A 17,829-nucleotide genomic window follows, 5' to 3' on the forward strand; every position below is an offset into this window, starting at 1 on the left:
TTTTATTTTTGGTATTTAGAAATATTATAATTCAATTTTTTTTATGGCGGTATATATTATATTTATAGCAAACATTTCACCAATTTTTAAGAAATTGTAAATAATTTATAGTGTTTAAATCATAATTTAAATAGTCAATTGCATTCGTAATTAATTTTTTATACGCGTAGATAACACTCTGATTTGAGTACTATAAATTATTCGAAATTTCTTAAAAATTTGAAAAATACTTGTTATAACTATAATATACACTTTCATACAAAAATAATTTGATTATAATTTTTCCAAATAACAAAATTAAAAAATTACCGTACGTCTGTATAATTATCCCACAAGGTAAAATTTTGTAGCTTTCATTTCAATTTCATGTAAAAAAATTAATAATAATACTTTTATAATTTTATAGTAATTCAATCATGTAATCAAATTCTATTTACAGCTTATATATATATATGGAAAAGCAATAAATTGATTTTAAAATTAATAATAATAATAATAAATAAAGACAAATGAAATTTGTGAATTGGCCATTAAGTGGCGATGGGCACTGAATGACTCAACGGTAATGAGGAAGAGAAAAGGGTATTTGCAGTCATTTTAACCGAAAGTTCTTCAAACTTCACAGCGTAAGCTTTGGCGGCTTCTGTAATTGACCTGACCTCCCTCTCTCTCTCTCTCTCCCCCCCCATTTTTTCTCAATTTATATTTATATAAATTATTCATACCTATGAAAAACCTAAAAGAAGAATATTATTAAGTGCATTTCCATTTCTCTTCTGGGTTTTGCTGGAAAGGCTAATAAGTTGTGAAATTGGTAAATAATATCGCTTTCTCAAATCTACACCATTTTTCGTTGATATTTTTTTACTGGTTTTTTTTTTCATTTTTTTTCTTTCTTTCTGGGTGTATTTTTCAGGTTCCTCTTTCACAGAATTTTCTTGTATCTGATCCAGTAGAAGAGGTGAGTCATATTTATATGTACGTTTTGGGATCATAAATAGTTTTTAATGGCTCACTGTTACATGGTTTTTCGGTGAATTTACTTAAAAAGGTTCTGGCTTTGTAAAAAAAAAACTGATTCAAGACATTTTAAACACTTGTTTTAAGGATTTCCGCTGGTGGGTTTGATATATTTATATTATAAATTAGAGGTTTTGTAATGAAAACATGGCTCAATGTGGCCTCTTCACGGTTGTTTATCTCCATTTTTCCTCACTTCTTTAGTGTTTATGTTTTTGTAATCTTTGGGTTGGTATAAATACCGGTGGATGGTTGTATCAAAGTGCATATCATTCCTAAATTTAATTTTATTATGAGGCTCCTCGCAAAAAAAAAAAAAAAAAAAAAAAGAAAGAAAGAATTTTATTACGAGGCTAATTGGCTTTTATTCTTATAGGTGTTTATATTGGTTTTGGAGGTGAAGATGATAAGCTGATTTATGTAGAATTCATAGATATTTCTCAAAGAAGAGGCTTTTGAAAACCATGTTCTCTATTCATAAGTGTAGATTCTCGTGGTCTCTGTTTGCAACAATTGCTTCTATTGTGACATTGGTTTCAGTTGTCCATCTCTTCTTGTTTCCTTTGGTGCCTACGTTGGATTACTTTAGGCAAGCTCAGATTTCTTGTATCCCAGTTAATGGATCAGCTGACCATGTCAAGGAAAGTTCCATTGATCTAGATCATCAATTTCCTACTGACTTGCACAATGCGGTTGTTTATCGCGGTGTCCCATGGAAGGCTGAGATTGGACGGTGGCTTTCTGGTTGTGATTCAGCTGCTAAAGAAGTCAACATTCCTGAGGTGACAAAGAGTGCTTTAATAATACGTATTGGTGGACATATATAACTTTTTATCTAGAGAGGGATCCATTGTTTTATGTTTCATTAGATATAAATAGATGTGAAGTTACATAAACAAACCATTAGTTCCAGTTGTTTGTTCTTCAGTAAATATAAGCTCCTTAAGGTTGGGTTGAACTTGGCTGCTTCCCTTAACTGTTTGTCTGGTTGGCAGATTATAGGTGGCAGTAGCTGCAAAAATGATTGCTCCAGTCAAGGTGTATGTAACCATGAATTGGGACAATGTCGGTGCTTCCATGGATTTGGTGGTCAGTAATTTTTTTTTCTGAAGTGTGTATAGTATAAAAGTGGTTAGTAAGCAGAATAGCACTGATTGCTCAATTGTAATTTCTATGTTCAGAATTGTAAATTCAATAACCAATCACACTTAAATCCCTTGTATCAAAACTTACTTAGTTCACAATACATGCATTGGCAATTGAAGAAATTAATTCAGGATACAATCCTTATTGACTTTTTAAACAACTGCTTTTATTGCAGGAGAAGGATGCTCTGAGAGACTTCAGCTGAACTGCAACTATCCGGCAGTGCCAGATTTTCCATATGGGAGATGGGTTGTCTCGATCTGTCCTGCTCACTGTGACACAACAAGAGCAATGTGCTTCTGTGGGGAAGGCACAAAATATCCCAATCGCCCTTTGGCAGAGGCATGTGGCTTTCAGTTTAAGTAAGCATGTCAGATCCTTATTACTATTAGCTTTTATTATTATCGGTTACAAACACTATACATAATATGAGTAAGACATGCTTGATATCTTCCTCAGGTTATCTTCTGAACCAGATGGTCCCAAACAGACTGACTGGGCAAGACTTGACGAGGAGGTGTTCACAACAAATGGTAGCAAAATAGGGTGGTGCAATGTGGATCCGGCGGAGGGATATGCTAACAAGGTGAAATTTAAAGAGGAATGCGACTGCAAATATGATGGTCTTTTGGGGAGGTTCTGTGAAATTCCTGCTCTAAGTACTTGTATTAATCAATGCTCTGGTAATGGACATTGCCGTGGTGGCTTTTGTCAGGTAACTTTTTTCTTGTTTTTGCAGTGCACAAATTTTCGTTGTGTTTTCATTTTAGAGGATAAAAACTTGGACAAAAAGAATAGTGATTTATCAGTTATAATAAATGTGCGGTCAGAAACAATGAGTTTTGGATTGAAATTCTTTTGGAACAAGAGAACCAAACAAAGAATTTAGAATGACTGTTGTAGTTAGCTTCAATCTTCTTGCATAATTGGGTTATTGTATGTTCCAGTGCAACACTGGTTGGTATGGAGTAGATTGCAGTGTTCCATCTGTCACATCATCTATTCGAGAATGGCCTCAATGGCTTCTTCCTGCTCAAGTTGATGTTCCAGATAGTGTGCATTTCAGAGGGAAAGTGGTCAACCTCAATGCTACTGTCAAAAAGAAAAGACCCCTTGTTTATGTCTATGACTTGCCACCAGATTTCAACAGCCTACTCCTTGAGGTTTGAATAAGCTTAGTTACTTGTTCTCTTTTTTACCTGCCAAGAGCAAGCCTTTTATATTCCTAATCTTTTATTGTAGGGACGTCATTTTAAGTTTGAGTGTGTAAACAGAATATACGATGAAAACAATGCAACCGTGTGGACAGAACAACTGTATGGTGCTCAGGTATAACCAGATCTGAGATTTGTGATAAACTGGTAAGACCATAGAAATGCTCAGGATCTTTACTTGTGTTGTTACTTGTTTGCAGGTGGCATTTTATGAAAGTATCTTAGCTAGTCCACATCGTACTTTAAATGGTGAAGAAGCAGATTATTTCTATGTACCTGTTCTTGATTCCTGCATTATAACTCGTGCTGATGATGCTCCTCACTTGAGCATGGAGGTATTATTTACAGAAGATTAATTTCATATGCATTTACTTTCATACACAGCTTCATTATTTCTTCATTCTCATTCCTTTGTTTTTTCCCTTAGGTTAATGGGGTTGGGATACAGGGGTATACTTTGGCTATCAAGATTTTGCTTTCGGGAAGCAAATTAACTTTTGAGTTGCATGATCAATGTTCCTTTTAGCTTGTTGTTTCTTATGTGATATCATTAGAAGACAGTGTTTTGGGGCAAGCCATTCATCTCTACTAAATCTTCTTTCTGTACTGCTATCATATGTTATTTAGGCCTGGGTCGTGTAGCACAACCACAGTGGCCGAATATTTATTTATGTAATTTCATTAAAAGTATGCTAGTTTGACTTGGTTTTTATATTCTTGTATGTGAAATTTCCCATGGTATGCACATAACACTTGAATGTTTTCAGAATCACAGGGGATTGAGGAGCTCTCTCACGCTGGAATATTATAAGAAGGCATACCATCATATTGTCGAACAATATCCTTTCTGGAACCGTTCATCTGGAAGAGACCATATCTGGGTACGATGGAAATCGAGAATTATTCATTTAGGTTCTTTTTCTTTTGGGTTGCAATTTCAGGGTATGTTTTATATATTCATGCTAATAAGGCTGCAACTGTATCTGAAGGCAGTTTTTTTCGTGGGATGAAGGGGCTTGCTATGCCCCTAAGGAGATTTGGAACAGCATGATGTTGGTTCACTGGGGCAATACAAACTCAAAACATAATCATTCAACTACAGCCTATTGGGCTGACAACTGGGACACCATAGAGCCTTCTAGAAGAGGAAACCATTCTTGTTTTGACCCTCGTAAAGATCTCGTGGTTCCTGCCTGGAAAAGACCTGATGCTAATTCCTTTAGCTTGAAACTTTGGGCTAGGTACACTTCTGATCAAAATCATTCCCATTCCTTCCGAGTCTTTTTGCATTACACTTTCCTGCTTATGTGAAGAAAAGAGGTCTATTCAAACTTCTTTGTTGGGATGTTATGGAAGTAATGAACTTTTATTTTTAGGCCACTTGAGAAGCGAAAGACACTATTTTACTTCAATGGAAATCTTGGACCAGCTTATCCACATGGAAGACCGGAATCAACGTAAGTTAATTCATCATATATAGACTAGCCATCAAACTTTATACATCAGCAGTGCTGTTCCTGCTCTATTTATGTATCACTTTGATAAGTCCTATGGATGAGATGCATATATATGTACTAAAATATCAGTACTGGCAGTCTTTGGCTAGTCCGATTTCTAGTTTTCTGAATAACTGTCGATATATAGTAAGATGAATATGTCCTGAAATATATGTGGGGTGGATTGGTGCAGGTATAGCATGGGAATCAGACAGAAACTGGCAGAAGAATTTGGATCAAGCCCTGACAAGGAAGGCAATCTTGGAAAACAACATGCAGAAGATGTGATTGTTACCGCATTACGTTCTGAAGATTATCACGAGGCTTTAGCTAGTTCAATTTTCTGTGGGGTATTTCCAGGAGATGGTTGGAGTGGCCGAATGGAGGACAGTGTTTTACAAGGGTGCATCCCTGTAGTCATTCAGGTATGCACCTGGTGGTTCTGTTTCTTTTTCTGTTTCCCAACTAAAGCCATGGAAGACATGGCTGAGGTTTTCTTATGAATTTTAAGCTATCATTCTTTTTAAAGTTATTTGTTTGTGGATCAACAAAGGAGCTGTTAACACTGTATATTCATCCTTCATCTGTTATTATTTCACATGTTTAGGATGGGATTTTCTTGCCATATGAGAATGTGCTCAACTATGATAGCTTTGCTGTTCGAATCCGTGAAGACGAAATTCCTAATTTGATAAATATTCTACGGGTAAACCTTTTCTCCTTTCCTATATGTAATTTGGAAGCTCTATTTTGTAAGTCTTGACAGCCTTAAGATGACTAATTGGTGGTCGTTTCAATCCTCCAGGCATTTAATCAGACAGAAGTAGAATTTAAACTAGCAAATGTGCAGAAAATCTGGCAGAGATTCCTGTATCGTGATTCTATGATGCTTGAAGCTGAGAGGCAAAAATCTGCTCATAGTCATATGGAAGATTGGGCGGTGCAATTTTCGCAGATGGTTGAAGATGATGTTTTTGCTACTTTTTTACAGGTAATCTATCTTCCTATGCAAATGCATTAATGTCTAAAAAATATTTGTTCAATTGTTAGAACAAAGATTCAGACCAGTAAAGACTGAACTCAAACCTTAAAATTTGCATAGTCTATAATTTTGGTGCAATCTATAACTATGTGCTTTAAAAATGTTGAAACCTGTTTTGCTATTACAGATTTTGCATTACAAGTTACACAATGATCCTTGGAGGCAAAATGTTCATACTAATGATAAGGATTTCGGGGTACCTCGAGAATGTTCGGCGAAATTGAAATGAAAAGCTGTGTTTAGGCATAAAATTCATTTAACGAGGTTAATACTATTCATTGATGGTTGATCACAAGTGATGGAAAACATAGTTGTGGGTGAAGCCTGAATGAGCAAGAAATGTTCACGAGGCAGATTCAAGCTTCAACACCATGTCTTCTTGTGGATGCTCCCCATTTGGCCACTTCTAGCTGATTCTTTTAGTCAAATATATAAATCCTCATCCATTTTTTTTATAGATTAATTTATACATGATAAATAAATTTTTTTCTTGAAGAACATGATAGACGAGACTTTAATTTCATACCAATGCAACACTAAATCTTTGTGGTAATGCTATATTTTAGCACAATAGAAATTTTTTAATGTAATCTTAAAGTTGTGTCAAATTTGGCACAATAATAAATATTATATCTTAATAAAAGTCACTCTAAAGTTGACTATTTCAATTTTTTTATATTTATTCAAACTATAGTTATAATAAAATTTATTGTGTCTTTATAAAATAAATTGACTTTGTAATTTTTATTTTTAAAAATGTTATTTGTTGTCTGTGCTTTCACCAAGTGACACATGACAATCTTCAAGAGTAGTTAGGTTCTCCGAGGAGGTTTAGTGATCTCTAATGAGCTCACTGTCTACTCGGAAGATAGGTTGTCTCCCATCTTCGGGTAGCTCCTCTGGGGAAAGTTATCCTCTGGCAGGCCACACCCCGAGAACCTTGGATATGTTAGCTTGAGGTTCCTCCATGTGAGTCCTCCAGGTTTGCGAGAAGATCTCTCGGAGTCTAGATGGTAGTGTCACGCACAGAGACCCTGGCCAACAGGTAATTGTCTGACAAAGCTGATGTCCTACAGATCGTGGTGTCGAGTCCGTATAGGTGACAAACAGCATGTCCCAATGTGCCGCCTGGCGTGGAAAAACGGGCAGCCACTCTCTGACATTATTAGGAGCGTGTCTCCCCAAAAGATGGTGGACTGCAACCTCGTAAATGGGCCTCCTGTGATATGCACGAGCTCACCATTACCTCTATCACAAAAAGTATATTAATTAGCTTTTAATTCCAATCATTAAGAGGAATTTTTGTAATAATTTCCCATTAAGGGAATTAATTATTCTCAGCCAATATAAATAGGGCTAGGGGATCCATTGTAAGGGGATCCCTAACTTTTGTATTCAGAGCATTACAAAAACGCTGATTGGAACTCCATAGAAGCTTGCCCAACCAAGCTTCATCAATCCTAATACAATAACCTCGTGGACTAGGCTTAATTAATAACTTGAACCACGTAAAATCTCTTGCTCTTTACTGCATTTCTGTATAGTTCTGTTTTATTAAGTTGATGGCGAAAAATGTAGTCAACATTTTGGTGCTTTCATTGAGAGCTTGAGGAAAACTTTGTAGAGTCGACAATGGTGACCACTAGAAGAAACGTTCCAGATGACGTTGCTCCTCCCACCGGAGCTGGGGGAGGAGAACCCAGTCGACTACCTTTGCCAAAGTACCCGGAGGTGGCCCAGGATGATTACGACGAAAACGCTGACTACAACGGAGAAGGCATCGAGTTTTATGAAGATGAATATCCTTTGCCCATGGACGTGGAGGAACCGCCGGAGGTGGTGGCTCTCACAGACCAAGTCGCCACCCAATAACAGAAAATCGATGCCAGAAGTGGAATATCACCACCCTACAAGAGATGGTTAATGCCATGGGGGCTACACTGCCAGCCCAAGGGTTGCGAGTGGAATACCATGGCGAGGTACCACTTAGGCAACCAGCTGGTGTGGCACCTGCACACCCAGTTGGAGTGCCGCCTGATGAGCCAATGGGTGTGCCGCTTGCGGACCTAGCTGGAGCCCCGCCTGCACCACATGATCGTGGTAAAGGAAAAGTAGATGAAGATCCCGCGCAAGGGCAGAAGATAACTTCTCGGGCTTCTGATCTCGTTCAGGCCTCGAGACGGGCCAACGATAACCAAGGCCCTGGAGCCTAAGGACACTTCCAGGCCACTAGCGTTCACGGGGCCCATGACGTTCCACCCAGGTGCGCTGCGATAGATCGCGTTAGGCCTGGAGGTGGTGTCCCGCTGACACTTCTCCAGCCTCACAGAAACCCTGGCTTAGGGGCCAACACGAGAAATGTCTCCGCCAACCGAGGACAAGGAACCAGTGTCTTGGTTAATAACGAATATGTTGACTCTAAGGGGGAAACAGAAGTAGGATACCCTGAAGACGGTGGTCAATACCATGCGCAACTTGACCTGCGAGATGACCTGAACGCTTGTAGGAACAGAGTAGCTCCCGAGGACAATCCTGGGAGACAATAATAGCCAGACCTCCGAGATGACCTTAATGCTTGGAGGAGAGAACACCGGCATAGAGTGCCAATCAAAATTGCGACCCTCTCAGTGCAGAATTGGAGAGTTTGAAAAGGATAATGCTGAACATGGCTCAGAGACAAAGTCATGACTCCGACTCAGAGGATGAAGATGAGGAGCCTTATGCTCCCCATATTGTGGAAGCCCCATTGTCTCGAGGTTTCAAAATGCGAAACATCGATTCATGTAGCAGAGGCACAGATCCAACTGACCATATCTTGAAATTCAATAGATTGATGTTGGTTCACCACGTCTGCAAGGATGCTAAATGCCACGTCTTTCCATTAACTTTGACAGGACCAGCAGATGAGTGGTTCAAAAAGCACAAGCTATGTTCCATTCACTCCTGGCACCACCTCTCCTCCTCCTTCTGAAGAAAATTCATAGCTGCCCGTGTTGGAAAAATAATCAGAATGCACAACGAAATGGCATAGTAAGCCCAGTTGATAAAAAAAAAAAAAAAAATTCACCTCCCATATAAACAATTTATATATTCAAGAATACATACATAAAGAAACCATTAATGTGCAATATCATTAATCATGCAACATATATATATATACACACACATACTTATATATTATATGCACATATATACACATATTCAAGGACAAAAATATTTAACTCTTAAAACCTATCAAGTGTCCTTGAGTCTTTTTATATAAATAACGATATTCTTATCCACCACTTTGAGTACTCAGACCATGATCTTCCGGAGTGTTCTCTACACCTCAAGATGTGTGTGGGCTCATAGAGAACTAGGGTATGTAATTTAGAAATCACAAGTTTTTCTCAACACATAAGTACTTGGATTATGGTTTGAGAAATGTTGGAATAACAAGTGAAGAAGATGGGAATTTATTGTCTGACAAGTTTCTGAATCACCACTCATTTTTTCTCTTATTATCACATAATATATATGGATTATATATTACATAATAATAATAATAATAATAACAATAATAATAATAATAATAATATCTAACTGAATTGATTTATGTAATATCTAACTTACCAAGTTTGAAAAAAATCTATTTTCAAATTATTAGTTGATTAAATAAATAAAAATAAAAACAATACGGATACTTTACCAGTATCATGTACACGCATGGCACAGTCCCTGGACTATGTCATGCGTGTAGCACTATTCCTTTCAGAGAATATTTCATTTTCCTTTTTGCTTTTATTTATTTATTTAATTAATTAATTAAACAAATCCTTCCCACAAAATATGGTATCATCTTTCTAAGGAAAAGATCATAACCATAATTCAAATTTTAATTTTAAATTCAAAATTCAAATTGATGATCATCATTATCATCATCTTTTTAAAAATCAATATCAAAACTATTTAGACTTATCATTTTTGTTTTCCCCACTCAAATAAAATAATTAATTTCAAAAATTAATTAATTAATTATATATATTTCGAAATTCTATATTTAAATAAATAAATATATTTTAAAAAATTTAATAATTAATTCTAAATTAATTATTCAATCTCAATTATCATATAATTGTATATTTGACCTGAATAATAAAATTCTTCTCAAATTTCCAAATTATAGTTTTACCCTTGTATCAACTCTTACTTTGATATGATGTTGATAGAGTCACCCTAGGGACCTATAATATCAAGCTCCAATAAATATTAGATTATTAATCAAAGCTCTTTAATTAAATAATCATATTTATTAATCTCGTGATTACTCCACTATAAATATGAGATTTGACTCTTGATAATTATAGACATATATTTATAGAGAACTTTATTAAAGAATTAAGTGTCCATTGATATAATCATTCCATACAACATTAATCCTCTATTAATGGTTCATAATTAAAAGAGAATAAAATTACCGTTTTACCATTTTAACTATATATAGTTCCTAGTGTACCATTGACTTTACTAGTGAATGTTGTGTATCAACAAGTTTACGACGTGAGCGCTCATAATCTTTTCAGTTCCAAAAGTCAACCCTATAGGGAACCATTATTCAATCCATAAGAAGGTATAGATTCCATATTTGTTAAACTATGCCCCCAGCCATATATATATCATTAAGTCCCAAAACAATTGTTCTTAGCCTGATCATTTTGACAAACCTTAATGCATGAATCAAATGATCAGATGACATATATAGGAGTTCATAGTAACCTCAGGATTAAGATCATCGTGTATATGATCATCATTTGATGTGTTTGATTAATACTACGAAATGGTGTTTAAACAAGTATTAACAAATCACATATAGTCCAGTTCTATATATCACTACATATAAATTATCTTCACTAAAGTGTCTTACTACACTAGTGACCCGGATCTAGGCCACTTGTATTCGTAATACTAGTGAACTGCACTAGCAGTAATTAATCTAAAGATTCCATAACTTTATTTTACTGCGAATTGTTTTAAGTTCATTATCTCAATCTCGATCCTCTCATACCAATATGAGATTAAGACTACATAGATGAACTTTGGAATTTTATGATATTTACTTAATATTATCAACATAATATCGGACATAGTCTATATTTATAATAATTCAATTCAATTATTTATTTGATTTAAAACATTTTTCAACTACAATTGTTTTAAGGGCACTATTCCCAATAGCTCGAAAGGTGAATTTCAAGGTCAATGCTTTGGCCAACATAAAGTAGGGACCATTTGAGACCAAGATGGTCGACGATGGCTACCAGCTAATGGCCCTACAGGCTGGTATTCAAGCAGGTTCCCCACTGTGGGATGACCTCCAGCGAAGAGGATGCCACAGGCTCGACGACTTCATATGCCGAGCCCAAGAGTACATCAACTGGGAGGATGCTCAGATTGGAGCCTTTTGAGGACCAATCTCTTTCCCCGCTCCACTGTTCCCAAAACCAAGTCTTCAAGAACCTAATATTTGCCATAAACTCTAGCCCAGACGAGTGTTATGGGATATCCGCACTTCAACCCAGCTATTCCACCAGCTGGCTTAAGTATCGTTCCCACAGCTGGTTTCGGTACTGTTCCCATGGCTAGTTTTAGTGCCACACCCTCCGGATATGGAGCAACTCCCACTAGATACAATGTTTTTCAGCCTGCATTTAGTGTTGGAATAGTGGCTCCAGCCCCAGCAGCGGCACCCAGTGAGAACCCCAACGGTAGAAAATGCGGGGGAAAGAGGAAAGGTAAGAAGCCCAAGAGGATTGGATCAGCTCTAGACGAGAAGTATGATACCCAGTACTCTGAGTACACGAACTTGGTGGATACTCGGGTGAATATTTTCCTGGCCATGGAGCAGCAGTTCCACTACTAGAAACTGCAACCTATGCGGAAGGATAGAGATAGAAAATATTCCACTAAGTTTTGTCGGTTCCACAATGATGTGGGGGCACCACACTAACGAGTGCATGCAACTTAGAGATGAGATTGAGTCTCATAAAACTGGGGCACCTTAACCAATATGCTAGGGGCAGAGCACGCCCAACCCAGTCTCTAGCTGCTAGATTACCTCCACAACAAGTGGTTCCTCAGGCTTCGGGCCAAGTGCCCGTGATCCCACAACAGCAGGTAGCCCATGGACCTCCCTCGGTGAATGGGAGAGTAGGGACTATATCCGGAGGGCCCCACTTGGGGGGCATGTTGAGGGGCTCAGAAAATCATTATGCACGGGCCCTAAACCGCGACGATGAAGTGTTGGCTCTGGCTCAGCTGCCAACACGGATGCCACGAATGACGGACCAAGTTATCACCTTCTTCGAGGACGATGCTCGGAGAGTGAATTTTCCCCACCACGATCCCTTAGTGGTTGAGAGCCAAATCTCCAACAAGATGGTAGCCTGGATCCTGGTGGTTGACGAGAGTTCAGTGAACATCCTGTTCAAGACAACCTTTGAGAAAATTGGAGGTTGTAACATCGCAAAGTTCCTAATAAGACTTAGTGCTTTGATTAGGGGGCCATGAGGATATTATTGGAATATTATATGATTTAATTGGATAATTATGTGATTATGTGAATTACATGAGTTATATTATGATATGACTGGTTATGCATGTTTAAGCGTATTAAATATGCGTAAAATGCTCGATTTTATTTAAGGTGGCATAGTTTGTAATTTTGGCCTGATGAAGGCATAATTACGATTATAGTGTGTTATGTGATTGAGACCACATTATTATGTGGATATATTTGAGATATTTGGCAAGATTCGGTCTTTTCGAGTAAGACAGTGGTAGAGTCACAGCGAGGATCAATACTCGGCTCGGGGTGAGCCAAGGGATATTTTGGTAATTCGGTGAGTTACCGGGACTCATTGGAGTATGAGTCGTATTTTGGGAAAAATAATGATATTCCGAGATTGGCAGAATTAATTGGGAATTATAAATGTAATTGGAGCTTTATGTGGGATTAGAGTGTCAAAGGTCGTTTTTGCCCTTAAAGGGCTTTGAGAGGGAAGTGTTGTATTAGGGGAATTTTGGTCTTTTGGACCATTGGTTTAACTTAAGCTTGCTAACTTTATAATTCAGAAGTTAAAAAACTCCCTCTCTCTTCTCTCTCTCTCTCTAAGTCTTTGAACTTTGATGGAGAATACTTGAATTCTTGAGTCTAGAAGCAACTCTTAGTGAGAAATTGGAGCTGTGTTTGGAGTTAAAGGTTGTCAAGCTTGGGGGGAAATAGCAGGGATTCAGATTTCTAGAGGTAAATTCAATCCTAAAGGTTTTTAAGTTTTTGGTTTTTGGTTTTAAAAGTTTCTATAGAATTTCCTGAATGTTGATTCTCACTTAAGTTTTTAAGGTTGTTTATAGTGTTTCTGAGCTGTTGGGACCATTATAATGGTCAATTCTGTGCAAAACTATGTTTTGGGATTGATTTGGGTCACCTACAATTTTTGAAATCGCAAGGATATTCTGGATTGCAGGGTCGTGCCGCAGCGCTGTTCTTGAAGCGCTGCGGCCCAGATAAACTCGGTCAAGGCAGGAGTGCCTCAAACCGTCTTAGTGCCGCGACACTTGGCAGGTTGTGTCGCGGCGCAAGTGCAGAGAATTTTTGGGTTTGGCTTTCTGTCTAGTCAAGTGCTGCGACTTTTTTGTGGGGGCGTCGCGACTTAAATTGGGAAAAAGTCAAAAATGAGGTTTTGGGTTACGGAACCAAAAAGCTAAGGGCTCGGGAATGGTTCTGCTACCCGGTTTAGTAGAATTCAAGGTCCCAGAGGCTAGGACTTGGTCCAGAAGCCTTTATTGGTTCGATTCTTGATGAATATTCCTCATTACGATTGTGACTAGGGCATATCGCTAGGGTCGGGAGGAAAAGATCGCACTCAGGGTCGTTATATTCGTGTGCTCAAGACTTGAGGTAAGAACTGCACCGGGATTGAGATTAGGGCTTGAGCTTCGGTTATTCAATGTGGTTATAACACTGCTTGTAATGTTTGATTAAACATGATTAAATTGCATTGTGCATACCTATATTAGGAGATAGATGCATTTATGTTTGTATCTGATTGAGAAGCTTGACTTATAAGTCGTGATCGACATTAGCGTGCAGAACGCATGCTGTAATGGTAGGGCCAATATAAAAGCTCGGCTTATAAACCATGGTCAAAATTAGCATGCGGAATGCAGGCCATAATGGTAGGGTCAATATAGAAGCTCAGCTTATAAGCCGAGGACGACATTAGCGTGTAGAATGCAGGCCGTTGTGGCTGGGACAATACAGAAGCTCGACTTATAAGCCGTGGTCGGCAATAGTGTGTGGAACACGGGCCGTTATGGCTGGGCCAACCCAGAAGAGTGATATACACTTGCATGACTCTATAGTCGCTTGGAACATACTATGATGTGCATATATGTATTAAGTGATGTATGTTTATCTGTTATATTTGGTTAAAAAGCTCGGCTTATAAGTCGAGGGCGGCAATAGCATGCGGAACGCAAGCCGATGTAGTTAGGGAATATACGCCTGTACGACCCTATGGCTTCCTGGAATATAAAGCGCGAGGTACGCTTGACTAGCTCTAAGGCTAGTTAATAATGAATAGGGCAAGGGGACTTGGTATGGCTTTATGGCTGCTTATTTAGGTGAAACGCATGCCTAAGTATGGTTATAACTGCTAAGCATGCTATTTATGATTCTGTAATCTATTGAGTAACTACTTATGAGCATGGTTATGTTTTCTTGTTGAGCCTTGGCTCATGGGTGCCGCATGGTGCAGGTAAAAGAAAGGAAAGCTAGACGAGCCATGAGTTAGAGAGCTTCAGAGACGGGGTGTACATATGCGACCTGCTTGACCGCCACGACCGAGATTACTTGCTGGAACTAGGGTTGAAGGTCGGCCTTTTATATTCATTTTGGATCTGTAATAGTTATAAACTCTTTTTGGGATCCCATGTATAGACTTAAACCCTTTTTAATGAATTGATTACTGTTTGACCGAAATTTTTAGTTCCTAACCCTTGAGTTAGTCTTAATTACATGTGTTTAAGTCCAAATGACTCGTTTAGTGAGTTGAACACTATTTAAAATACATAGTGTAACTGTCTTGGATTAGTAGGGCGTTTCAGAGGTCCAGGCTGTTCAAGAGGAATGGGAGCCCAACGAACTGGACCCTAGGGTTGGAGAAGAAATGGTTGTTGTGCCCATGTAGGAAGTTGAGGATATCATCCTAGATGCCTCAAATCCTGATATAAAGACTAAAGTTGGGACTAACCTCAAGGCGGAGGTTCAAGAAGCTTTGGTAGCTTTCTCAAAGAGAGCCAGGATGTGTTTTCCTAGTCCCACTTTGACATGACGGGCATTGATCCTAATATCATATGCCACGCCTTGAACATTGATCCGAATGTTTCCCCGATGCAACAAAAGTAAAAGACTATTGACCAAACTCGGGTATAGGCCTTAAAGGTTAGCAGTCGACAAGCTTCTCACCAACAACTTCATCCGAGAAGCCCAGTATCCAAATTGGTTGTCGAACCTGGTCTTGGTGCCTAAGATGAATTTCACCTAGAGGACATGTATAGACTTCTCTAACCTTAACAAGGCCTACCCATAGGATTGCTTTTCGCTGCCCAAGATTGATTAGATGGTCGACGCCACATCTTGGTATGAGCTTTTGTTCTCAATGGACGCATACTCATGGTACAACCAGATATTCATGCATGACGCGGACCAAGAACACACCAGCTTTAGAACAAACAAGGGTGTCTACTGCTACAAGGTGATGCCTTTTGGCCTCAAGAATGTTGGTGCCACCTACCAAAGATTAGTAAACTACATGTTCAAAAGCCAATTCAGTCAGAACATGGAGGCCTATGTGGACAACAAGATGGTGAAGTCAAGAACCGTCTCTGACCACGTGAAAGATCTGGCAGAAGTATACCCAAAATGGGTATGTTTTAAATATTTATAACTCGCAAGCGCACGGATCGTATATAAAGTATAGTGTTCGTGTAAGCACGAGGTCGAACCCAAATGAGTTGTCTAAAATAAAAAAGAAAACTATTTTAAACCAAAATTAACAAATTCTAACCTAACTCCAAAGATTGATGAGATTTAATGTCATGAACATAAAATAAAAGATTTAAAGTAAAGTTATTTAATAGAATAAAAATAAACCAATTATGATTTGAAAATAAGTTGTAAAAGAAAGATTATTAAGATACTAGAATCTACAAAATGTAAGTTTAATAATACTTATTAGTATATTGATTCCCAAGTTTTAGTGATAGTTAAAATAAGTCAAACTATCATTTTCCAAATAGATTTATAATTTTAAGCACAAATTATTTCTAAAAGGATAGGATTTTTCTTCACTTTTCAAAAAAATATAATTTCAAAGTATTTAATGTGAATCAACCTAATGAAACAACAAAAAATCAAATAAAATTATTTATAAGGCAAAACATAATATTTTTGTTCTAAGCATTGGATGTGTACAATTTAATGACACATCTTACACAAAGAATATTATGTTTTGCAAAATGAAGAACAAAGTGCAATATTATCTAACAATCCATAATATAAGATATTAAAGATGAAAGACATATATGAAGAAGAAAAATCCATAAAATTTGTTGTATTACAAGGGAAATCAACATACAACATAAATAATATCTAGTTACAAGTTGCTTCATCATGATCTTAATAATCTTATGAAAAATATTAGAAGCACATAACTAGAATAGAAATTACAAAATAAAATTACAAACATAAATAGGAAAATTTGGAGGATGAACCCCCAAAATTTTCCTCTAAAATCTCATAGAAAAAATGACCAAAAAGAAGAAAAAGATGAAGAGAATGGAGTGGTCTTGAAAGTGTAGAAATTTTGTAGTATGACCTCCTTCAAAATAAGCACACAAATCCCTTATTTATAGCCAAAAAAGTGTTTAAAATAATAAGTTTAAATTAATTAAATTGATTAAATTAAATTCGAAATGAAGAATAACATGGCATATAGGGGTAAATTTTAGGTGTAATGATGATTTTGGAGTAAAATGTGTAAAAAAGTTTAGGTAAAAAAATGACATTTTTGGACAAGGGGACAAGGAAACAAGAAGGCATTTGTTGGGCTCAAGAGAGGAGGGTGCAGTTGAGCTTAGTGGCTATTGGCAAGCCCATGCGTGGGCTGGTGGAGCTGGCTGAAGGCTGGGGTGGAGGTGGGCCTGGAGGACGCAGGCCCAAGTCTGGTGGTTGAGTTGTGGCAGGTGTGGGTTTTGGTTTAGGCAGCTGGGTTGAGTTGGGCTTCTGGAGGCAGGGGCCTGAGGAGGGCGAGCTGGCTAGCTGCTATGGGAGCGTGGGCTGGGCCGGCTGGGAAGCAGCAGGAGCTAATGGGTGGGCCTGGAGACATGGGCCTGAGCTTGCAAGTGTGGGGTGCAGCTGGGCTTCAAATTCCTCATTTTCTCTTTTCTTTCTTAAAAAATGCCACTCTTTCTATTGATTTCCTTACTTTTCAAAGCCCCAAAAAAACAACATACTCCTTACAAAATAAACATAAATTAAATCATAATAAAATATTTTCAATTATAAAATAAATCATATTAATTCATTGAAAATATTAATTAAAACTTAATTTACTTAAACATTAAATCTCAAAAGTGCATGTTTTTACTTCGAACTTAACAAGACTAATTTCAAATAATTAAACTACAACATATTATAATAAAATATCTATAAATGTACACAAAAATATATAAAATCATGATAAGATCAATAAATTCAAAATTATTTAAAAACTTAATAAATTAATTAAAAACTCAAGAACTAAGCAACAATTAGCATATAAAATATGGTAAAATAACTCTATTTTGTAGAGTTATCATATTATCAGTTCTC

At 37.4% G+C, this 17,829-nt stretch overlaps 1 protein-coding gene across 1 annotated transcript; it reads left to right on the top strand.

The window, feature by feature from the left end:
- The first annotated feature begins 677 nt into the window (after positions 1 to 677).
- LOC133831395 (uncharacterized) lies at positions 678 to 6,580 on the top strand. The gene is made up of 16 exons (XM_062261666.1): positions 678 to 814; positions 917 to 961; positions 1,397 to 1,802; positions 2,016 to 2,109; positions 2,342 to 2,528; positions 2,626 to 2,881; positions 3,114 to 3,329; positions 3,409 to 3,495; positions 3,581 to 3,715; positions 4,148 to 4,261; positions 4,374 to 4,621; positions 4,757 to 4,837; positions 5,070 to 5,301; positions 5,484 to 5,582; positions 5,682 to 5,867; positions 6,046 to 6,580. The coding sequence occupies exons 3-16, from the start codon at positions 1,485 to 1,487 to the stop codon at positions 6,145 to 6,147; spliced, it is 2,355 nt and encodes a 784-aa protein (XP_062117650.1). The 5' UTR covers positions 678 to 814; positions 917 to 961; positions 1,397 to 1,484; the 3' UTR covers positions 6,148 to 6,580.
- Positions 6,581 to 17,829: the final 11,249 nt, after the last annotated feature.

The sequence above is a fragment of the Humulus lupulus genome, chromosome 4 (assembly GCF_963169125.1).
Source record: "Humulus lupulus chromosome 4, drHumLupu1.1, whole genome shotgun sequence".
Lineage (NCBI taxonomy): Eukaryota > Viridiplantae > Streptophyta > Magnoliopsida > Rosales > Cannabaceae > Humulus > Humulus lupulus.

Excerpts from the sequence above, each read along its gene's own strand:
- LOC133831395 (XM_062261666.1), top strand. The coding sequence starts at position 1,485 with ATGTTCTCTATTCATAAGTGTAGATTCTCGTGGTCTCTGTTTGCAACA. Across the intron at positions 2,882-3,113 it reads GCCGTGGTGGCTTTTGTCAG|TGCAACACTGGTTGGTATGG; the intron begins GTAACTTTTTTC and ends TGTATGTTCCAG. Across the intron at positions 3,330-3,408 it reads TCAACAGCCTACTCCTTGAG|GGACGTCATTTTAAGTTTGA; the intron begins GTTTGAATAAGC and ends CTTTTATTGTAG.